The sequence below is a fragment of the Trachurus japonicus genome, unplaced genomic scaffold (genome assembly GCF_045865225.1).
Source record: "Trachurus japonicus isolate A0001 unplaced genomic scaffold, Traja_1.0 AP030566.1".
NCBI lineage: Eukaryota > Metazoa > Chordata > Actinopteri > Carangiformes > Carangidae > Trachurus > Trachurus japonicus.
Genome location: NW_028220699.1, coordinates 4,484 through 14,369, shown reverse-complemented (window position 1 = coordinate 14,369; position 9,886 = coordinate 4,484). Strand labels below are relative to the sequence as shown.

At 39.4% G+C, this 9,886-nt stretch overlaps 1 protein-coding gene across 1 annotated transcript; it reads left to right on the top strand.

The window, feature by feature from the left end:
* Positions 1–4,325: 4,325 nt before the first annotated feature.
* On the top strand, positions 4,326–6,206 carry LOC146960223 (uncharacterized; the record flags this gene model as incomplete). Its single annotated transcript, XM_085772520.1, has 2 exons — positions 4,326–4,685; positions 5,319–6,206. Coding segments are annotated over exons 1-2 (1,248 nt in total), but the record flags the coding sequence as incomplete, so codon positions are not given.
* Between the last annotated feature and the right edge of the window lie 3,680 nt (positions 6,207–9,886).

The following is a 9,886-nucleotide window of genomic DNA, read 5'->3' as shown; positions in this document are numbered from 1 at the left end:
ATTGCTGTGTGTGTGTGTGTGTGTGTGAAGGCGGCGGGGGGGGGGGGGGGGGGGGGGGGGGGGGGTGAAATGCCCCCCCTTTCAGTTTCACTGTTTATTTCACACCAGACCACAGCAACCAAACAGAACAAACTACAGACACCAACATACCAATACAACAACAGCACAGTTAGAAAACAACAACACCTGGTGTGAAAAGGGGATGGACGAAGCATAGCTTTTAAATTTCCATCCCCCACATAAAGACACCATCGAGACATACATAACAACAACAAAACAAAACAAAAAAAACAAAAAAAACAAGCGAGCAAACAAACAAAAAGCATTGAAGTAGGAGCATTGCGAGCTCCCTCAACAGTCCTACATTTGTCCTATATTATTTATGTATTTATTTAATCAATTTAATTTAATTTAATTTAACCACCACCGTCTTCCCTACTGTACACATCAAACATCTGCTTTTTAAACTTTCTTTTAAACTCGCTCAGGCTTTTACTATTTCTAATGTTTTCAGCCAAACCATTCCACATAATTACTCCACAAACTGAGACACACATAGATTTAAGGGTTGTTCTTGTGAGCTGCTGTGCCAGTTTATGTTTACCCCGGAGGTCATATCTCTTGGCACTTTCCCTTTCACAGAAGAGACCTTGTATAGTATCAGGTAATTGATTATGTTTGGCCATATAGGCAATTTGTACAGTTTTTAGTTTAATCAGGTCCAGGAATTTCAATACTGCTGCCCTCAAGAACAAGTCATTTGTATGATCATTGTACTTTACATTACAAACATTACGAATAGCTCTTTTCTGTAGAATAATCAATGGGTGCAAATTAGTGTTGTATGTATTGCCCCAGACCTCCACACAGTAGTTCAGATAAGGAAAAACAAAAGCATAATATAAAGTAAAGACTTATGATATACTTAACTCTTCGGATGACACCCACACTCCTTGCAACTTTAGAACAAACATGTTTTATCTGAGGTTTCCAGCACATTTTTTCATGAATGATCACTCCAAGAAATGTAGTTTCTTCTACTTTTTCAATTATTACATTATCAATTTTAATTTGAACTGGGACATCAGTGTTGTGTTTACCAAATAACATAATCTTTGTTTTTTTCAAATTTAGAAATAGTTTGTTCAAAGTGAACCAATTTTTCAGCTTGTTAATTTCATGTGTAGTCGTTTCCAGGAGTTGCTGTAAGTTTTCACCGGAGCAAATAATGTTGGTGTCATCAGCAAAGAGTATCCATTTCATCACATTCGATATCAAACAAATATCATTAATGTACAGTATAAATAGGATGGGGCCTAATACCGACCCTTGAGGAACACCACAAATGATATCTCTACAGGTTGAAACATGATTATCTATTTGGACAAATTGCTGTCTCTCATTCAGATAGCTTCTCAGCCATCCTAGAGCAATACCCCTGATACCATAACGCTCTAGCTTATTTAACAAAATTGTATGATCTATCGTATCAAATGCCTTTTTAAGATCGATAAAGATACCGACTACAAATTTCCTTTTATCAATACAGTTTGTTATTTCTTCAACCAAGTCTATCAACGCCAGAGCAGTTGATCTCTTTTTCCTAAATCCATATTGGCAGTCTGAAAATAAATTATATTTCTCAATAAATACATTCAACCTATTAGCAAAAAGCTTTTCTATAATTTTTGAAAACTGTGAAAGGAGTGAAATGGGCCTGTAGTTTGTAAAAAGATGTTTGTCACCTGTTTTGAATAATGGGATTACCTTAGCAGTTTTCATTTTACTTGGGAAAACTCCTGTTTGGAAGGACAAATTACAAATATATGTGAATGGTTTAATCATTCCAGCCATGACCTTTTTGATTATTGTCATATCAAAATCATTAACCTTTGATTTGGTTCTGCAGTCGGGGCTGTGTGCTAACACCTTTTCTGAACACATCGAACTGTAACCATTCAAATTCAACATTACTGGAATGACACTCAGTGCGTATTGTTATTGTGTGTGTAGTGTATTATACACCTTAACTTTCTTGCTTAAATATCTTGTATTATCTTATGTTCTTCTTATTGTGTGTGCTTTCTCTGAACTGAAGGAATGTGTCAACTGATGCTCTGCTTAATGGGTTCCAGATGCTGCCTAGAAGCAACTTTATCTGTTGGAAAGTTGATGATTGTTTTGTTTAGCCTAAAGGCTGAAACCTTAGGTCAGGGGTGTTTTCTTCCGTTGACCTATGGTGGCCCAAAGGTTATCAATTTGGTCAAGAGGTTAAATTCCAGAAAGTAAATAGTCCAGATCAAGGTAGTCTTTGTTGATTGGTTGCATTCCTTAGTTTGGAGAAGGTGGAGTGTTTGGAGATAAGCCAGCATATAAAAAGGGAAGGTTTTGGGCCAGTCGGGAGAGATCTCATTTTGGCCAGAGATGCTCCAGGATTCGGCATTCTTTGTACACTGTTCTTCTTCTTGTTAATAAACTTCTTTTTGAATGCAAGTGAAGACGTGTCGGCGGTGATCCCTTCTTTTCATCAACACATCAATATACCACAGTTTTTGGCGTCACGAACTTGGACGTGTTTGTGGCCTTTCATTGGCTGGCAGCTCCACCAGGCTAAACTTCCGCAACAGCCGGCTTCTACAAAGGGTGAGTTTTTCACATAAGTGTGCGCTGGTTTGCTTGTGGGGGCTGCTGTCTGCTGTTGGGTCACACCGTTAAAGAATCTTTGTGTGGGTGATTGTTGCTTTGATGATTAGAAGCTGTTTATCGTTCTAAATTTTTCTAAATTAGGGGGGTTTTTGGTCTTTCATTTTTGGCTTTTGGTTTTTGTTTGCGTTGCGAGCATCGCAAAAAGGGGGGTATAGGGAATTTGGAATAAAGGTTTTTGGGGGGTACTAAAGGTTTTTGGGGGGTACTAAAGGTTGTTGGGGGGTACTTAAGGTTAAGGGGGGTAAGGATGAGTAAAGTTAAAGGTGGGTAAAGATTTCAATAGAGGGAAAGTTACAGGGGGGTATATAAAAAGTAAGGATTAAAGGGGGGTATATAAAAAGTAAGGATTAAAGGGGGGTAAGGATTTGAATAGAGGGATTTTTTGAGTAAAAAGAGGTAAAATAGAGGGACATTTTGGGATATTAAAAGAAATAAGGTTAAAGGGGGGTTTATTAAGAGTAAAAATAAAGTTAGAATAAAGAGTTAGAAAGAAGCTTTAATACATATGTGATCACTTGTTTTGTGTTTGTTTGTTAAATCCCCATTTTTGTGTGTGTGTGTGCGTGTGTGTGAAGATTGGTTTTCTTTTGTGAATAAAGTTTATGATTACTTGATATGATTGAGTGTATGATGAATAGAGATATATAATGTTATATATTCTTTAGCTGCTAACAAATATGAGCCTGAGGAAGACGCTTTAATGAGCTTCTAAAGGACGTTTAATAAGAAATAAAATGTATAAATCTTCCAAGGGGTATTTGGTTAAAGATGTTTTTATGAGCCTCTCTTTTCAGAGGACTTTGAAAAATAAACAGACTTGTTAAAAAATAAAAAACATATGAACCCCGGAGGAGGATTCTTTTTGTAAAAAACTTTGACAAAGGGTGAAAGTTTGATAAAGGGGGGAAGGAATGTTTTCAAGTGTTCAAGTGTTTTATTGATAAGGCATTGAACTATTTGTCTGTTTTCCTTTCATGGTATGAGAGTGCAAAGAGGAGGCAAAAGGACAAAGGGTGTGTCTGGAGGCGCAAGGACAGCTGGTTTGCATCACAGGGACTGAGGCTTGCGGACGACAGCGCTTGCATCGGGATCCAGTGATAAAGGCCAGTGTGATTTTATCCACAAACTCTTTCCGACAAATGTACCTGCATTTTAACCTCTGTGCATACATTTATAGTTGATGTTGTTGATGCAATTTGATTGATAATAGTACTTTCATTTACATTTAGTGCATACACCTATAGTACATGCATCATACATATGTTGTAGTTAATTAGAAGAAAGCTTGGCAACGGACTGATCATTTCATTATTGAGATACTGGTTTGTGTGAGATTTTGTTGTTGGCTTGTGATTTGGTTTGGTTATTGCTAAAGATTATTGATTTTGTAGTTGAAGATCTTTGTGTGTGGACCTGGCGTTGTGAATTTTTACCTATAGAACTCTCTTTTGATTTCTGAAGTTGGTAAATCTTTTCATCTGTTTTTCATCAACTGTGACAATTGAAGCGGCATAAGTAATTAAAATATATTTAGTAGTAATTAATTAGATATAATAACAATCATAATAAAATAGAATTAAGTTAATCTGGTTAAAATTGAATTAGAGAAGAATATCAAAATGTCAAAAATAGACAATCCAAAAGTAATCACTCCTGTTGAAGTTGTCCAAAAGAATAATCCTCTAATTAGAGGTGTAGCAGAAATGTCAGAGAAGTGGCATGGGCGTTGGTCTAATATTGACCAACCGTGGCCAGCCGTAGGGACTTTTAACCCAGATGTAATTAAAACAATGCAGGTGCTTGTGTCCATATATAAAGCAGGCGAGAAGAAAGGGAAAAAGGGAGAGAAGCGTAAGCAGAAGAGAAAGATGGAACTTGACATGCTCCAGCTGTTTGAGAGAGAGGGACAGCAATGGGCAAAGGCTAAGGAGGAGGAGAAAGACAAGGCTCAAAGAGAGTTAGAGAAGAATGCAAAGAGTGTAGAAAAGTTAATGACAGAAATTGATGCACCCTTCTCACATGTGGTCCCAGTACAGAGACCCCCACCTTATGAGAAGGAGGTAGAGCTTAGAGAACTTTATCCTCAGCTCCCAGTGATTACTCAGGAAGGAGATTATCATATTACAGATGATAATGAGAAAATAATAGAGACAGGAAAAGCAGAAACAACTTTAAAAATGTATCCCAGCTCCAAAAGCAAAAGTAAAAGCAAAACTGTGCATTTCAAAGCTAAGGATAAAATTAGAGTTAGAAAGATTGAGCTTGGAGATGATGATCAAAGTGATCTGGAAGGAGCTGTTGGGGGATACGATCCTGCTGTAAAAAAGATATTAGCCAGAGCAGAGAGGAAAGGAGCTAAGTCAGGAAAGAAAAAGTGTGCCAAAGATGACACTGAGAGTGAAGGGGAGGACAGCGAGGAAGAGTTAGAAGAATTGAGTCCATCATATATGGAGTATCTAGAGAAGAAGTACCTTGATAGGAAGGAAGAAGAAGATAGACAGGAGTGTCTAAAAGTAATTAATGAGGAAATGGACAACTGCGCTTCACGCCTATCTATAACATCCACACCCAAGGTAAAAGAGTTTTTCGAAGACAAATTAGAGGGATTACAGGCTAAAAAAAGTGATCTAGAAGCACAAAGCGCTAAAAAATCAAACACAGGATATACATTCCGTCCGAGGAAAGACAAGAGTTCCAGTTTTATGGGTCCAGTAATCATTAGAGGACAAAGTCTGGAATACAAACCCTGGCAAAGCACTGACATGTCAGATATCCTGGAGAAATTACCTATCCTCCAGAATGGGGCGCATCCCTGGATATCTAAACTAGAAGAAATCATGGTGGGAACACAATCTGCCATGGGTGACATTAAAAGATTGTTAGCTAACATTCTAGGAGTTCCTGCCATGGAAGAAATTCTGCAGCGAGCAGGACTTAATCGTTATGTGGGTACCTCTGTAAATGATTCAGAGTTGTTTGCTGCAAACAGAGCTAGAGTGTGGAGATCTTTGAAGGACACATTTCCCACAAATGTGCATCCTGATAATATTTTGATTGAATCATTGGGATGCGATGAAAATCCTCGTGCTTATGTGTCAAGAGCGCATCAGATGTGGAGAAGTGTTACAGGACATGATCCGGATGACAGTCAGATGGAGCAATCGATCTTGCGAGCTAAGATTCAGAAGGGGTTGCCACTGTCAGTGAGGAGTAAATTAGCAGAAGTGGTTGGTCTAGGGAGCATGATAAAGAGTGTTTATACAGATCACATAGCACACCAAGTAGAGCTGTATAGGAAGAAAGAGTATGAACAAAAGGAGCAAGATCAGGAGATCCTTAGAAAATTAAACCAGATTCAGTTGGTAGATAATAAGAAGAAGGAGAAGAAGCAGGCAGTAGTTATGCAGAACCAGCCTGAGATAAATCAGCCCATGTCACAGCCACAGCCACAGCTGCAGTCACAGCTAAATCAGTACCAGGCACCACAGCCTTGTGCAGTGGTACCTTTTGTTTATAACACACAGCCGACCTTTGGCCTGCAGCAGCAGGCATGGAGAGGAAGAGGTCGAGGAAATGTAGGGAGAGCAAGAGGAAACTTTAATCCAAATTTTCAACAAAGTTCTGAAGTGTGTTATATCTGTGGACTGGTTGGACATTTTGCCCGTGAGTGTAACAAAGTAGGAGGAGGAAATTTCAGAGGGAATTTCAGAGGAATCCCAAGAGGAGGCTTTAGAGGTCAGCCAATGGCGTTCCGGGGACCGGTGAATCCTCTCAGGGGCCCGGAGCCAGGATTCTAGGGCTGCCCAGAAAATCCGAAAGGGAGGTGTCAGCTGGTAGTGTCAGGGCCGGAGCAAGATCCAACAATAAGGGTAAAAGTAAATAATCAACCATTAGAAGTGATGGTAGATAGCGGAGCAGCTTTTACCTGCATTCGGCCTGAAGATGCTATACATCTCCCTATGTCTGGTCAATTGATACGGACAATCGGGTTTGAGGGAGTCAAACAGCTGGTACCTCTTACAAAACCAATTGAGCTCTGCTACAAAAATCAAAAAACTACAATACCTATACTGGTATCAGAACATACACCGATTGCACTTTTGGGAAGAGATGCTTTGTGTAGATTGAATTGTATAATAAAATGTACTCCAGACGGCTGTCTGGTGGAAATGCCAGGTGATACTGCTCGTCAATTGTCAATGAAAACAGATGTTGAAGCTTCTTCAGTGTTTTGGATTGGAGATCTCAGTGCAGGACTTTTGGAGCCTGTTAAATTGTGGGAGAAGTTTATTGCAGCAAATATGTCTGATGCGAAGCTTCCAGAGTATCCGCTGCATTGTACATTGAAGTATTTTAAGGATGCTTCTCAGTCAGATTTTGAAAATTGGGTGAATCATCAACCAAAGCAAGTTGAACTCACTTCATGTTGTATCATTTTGGGCCCACAAGGAGCAGCTATGATGATTGATGTGAATGATTATGTGAGTAAAGAATTTGATATCAAGAAAAGTGTGCCGCATGTAACTTTGATGGTGTCTGAGGACTATGAACAGAAACATATAGGAGAAATGATGGTTGAGGCAGGGAAAGCTGTTTTTGCTCCAACAAAAGAGAATTTTTCCATTTGGCGGAGTGAGGATCAGCGCTTTCTTAAAATTATGATTTCTGCTCAAGGTCATGGGCGACCACAAACTGTTCGAATGACACATGAAGTAATTTGCAGTGTTAAAGTGGACACAGATGTTATGAAAGAGGAGATGTTGCAGCAAGTACCTGAATGTTTGTGGTCTCGTTACAGCACTGATATAGGTCTTGTGAAGTCAGCTCAACCTGTTAAAGTGGAACTTAGACCAGGGACTAGACCTCCCTGGAAAAATCAGTATCCACTGAAAGAAGAAGCAGTTGAAGGAATTGAACCGCAAATTGAGGGACTTTTGAAAGCAGATGTTTTGAAGATAACTCAAAATCCTCAAAGTAATACACCATTGTTACCTGTGAAAAAGTCTGATAATTCTTATCGCATGGTACATGATTTGAGATTTGTAAATGAAGTGGTTGCTGATTTTCCAGCAGAAGTACCGGATCCGCACACTTTGTTGGCACAAATCCCTTCAACTGCTACACATTTTACAGTGTTGGATTTATGTGGTGCATTTTTCAGTGTTTCCACTTGCCATAGAAAGTCAAGGCTTGTTTGGGTTTACATATAAGGGACAGTTCTATGAGTATAAAAGATTGCCACAAGGATTTAAACATAGTCCTCACATTTTCAATAAAGTATTGAAAGATGACCTAGTAGGACTGGATCAGAAATTGAAAAGTACAGTGGTACAATATGTGGATGATATTATAATTTGTTCACCTGATAAAGAAACATGCCATGACGATTCAATTAAACTGTTGCAGATTTTGGCAGAAAATGGTCACAAGGTTTCTCAGAAAAAACTGCAGTATTGTCAGGAGAAAGTAGTTTATTTGGGTCAAACAATAACACACGGACACAGAAGCATTTCTGACAGTCATTTACAAGCCATTCGAGAGGCTCCTAAACCCAGAACAGTAAGAGAAATGATGACATTTCTGGGTATTGCTGGATATTCTTCTGCATGGATAGAAGATTATGCTAGTTTAACAGGGCCTTTGAGAGCTATGATTAAAGATACCGGAAGTGTTCAATTACACTGTAATCTTTCTTGGACACAGGATGGCCTTTTGGCTTTTGAAACAGTCAAACAGAGGTTACAGGAGGCTCCAGCCTTGACACTTCCGGATTATTCCAAGAATTTTCTGTTGTATGTGTCTACCTCAGTTGGGGGTAAATATGCATGTGCAGTTCTTTGTCAGCCAACAGGAACAGGGAAAAATCCTCAACCCATTTCCTACTATTCCACTGCCTACTCAGAAGTAGAGTTGGGATTGCCATTATGTTATAGAGCAATGGTAGGAGTTTCTTTGATGTATGATAAAGCATCTTCTGTAACAATGGGATATCCTGTGACAATTCTCACTCATCATAGTTTGAGAAATCTTCTGAACTATGGTAAATATACATTGACGATGCCTAGGCTTAGAGACTATCATAGACTTTTAGAGCAGGAGGATGTTACATTAGTGAGGTGTGTTACAGTGAATCCGGCTGAAAATCTGCCAACTGCAGAAGATGGTGAACCGCATGATTGTGTTCGGGAGGCAGAGAGATATTCAAGGCTGAGGTCAGACTTGCAAGCCCTCCCACTGCGTGAGGCAGACTTGGAGTATTGGACTGATGGATCTTGTTACCGTGTGGGGGATAAATTGAGTGCTGGTTATGCAGTAGTCAAAGCCCAGGGGACAGAATTTGTGATTGAAAAGGCTGAAGTGGTTCCTCAACCTGCATCAGCACAGCTTGCTGAACTTGTAGGATTAACTGAAGCATGTATGTTGGCAGAAGGTAAACGTGTGACAATTTACACGGATTCTGCCTATGCTCATAATGTGTGTCATTTGTTTGGATCAGTGTGGAAAAATCGAGGTTTTAAGAAAACTGATGGTTTCCCCAATCCAGCATCATGCTCAGATTATGAAACTTTTGCATGCTATGATGAAACCGAAAGAAATTGCAATAGCAAAATGTGCAGCACACAAACATGACATGTCAAGAGTCACTCAAGGTAACAAAGCTGCTGATGAAGCTGCCAAAGCAGTAACAGGAGCAGACAAATTGGGCAAAGTTTTCTTGGTCACACATGAAGCAGATTTAGAAGATAAAATAACACTTACTGATGTGATCATGATGCAGGAAGCAGTTTCTGCATTGGACAAACAATTATGGATAGACAGAGGTGCTACTCAAGATTCCACAGGTCTTTGGAGAAATCATGAAGGTCTGATAATAGCACCTCCTGACCTGTTGGGATTGATGATCCAAGAGGCACATGGATTGGCCCATGTTGCAAGGGGGGAGGTTAGGAGAAAGATCATGAAAGAGTATGGATTTTGGGCACCATGTCTATTAGAACAAATTGATCATGTTATAGGCAGATGTACTATTTGTCTGAAAAACAATGTTCGAAGAGGTGTTACAGTTCCACCAGGTTACATTCCAACGCCAAGGGGTCCAATGCGAGAGCTGGTAATGGATTTTGTTGATATGATAAAACCAGTTGGAGGTAAAAGGTATATGCTGGTAGTTGTGGACAGA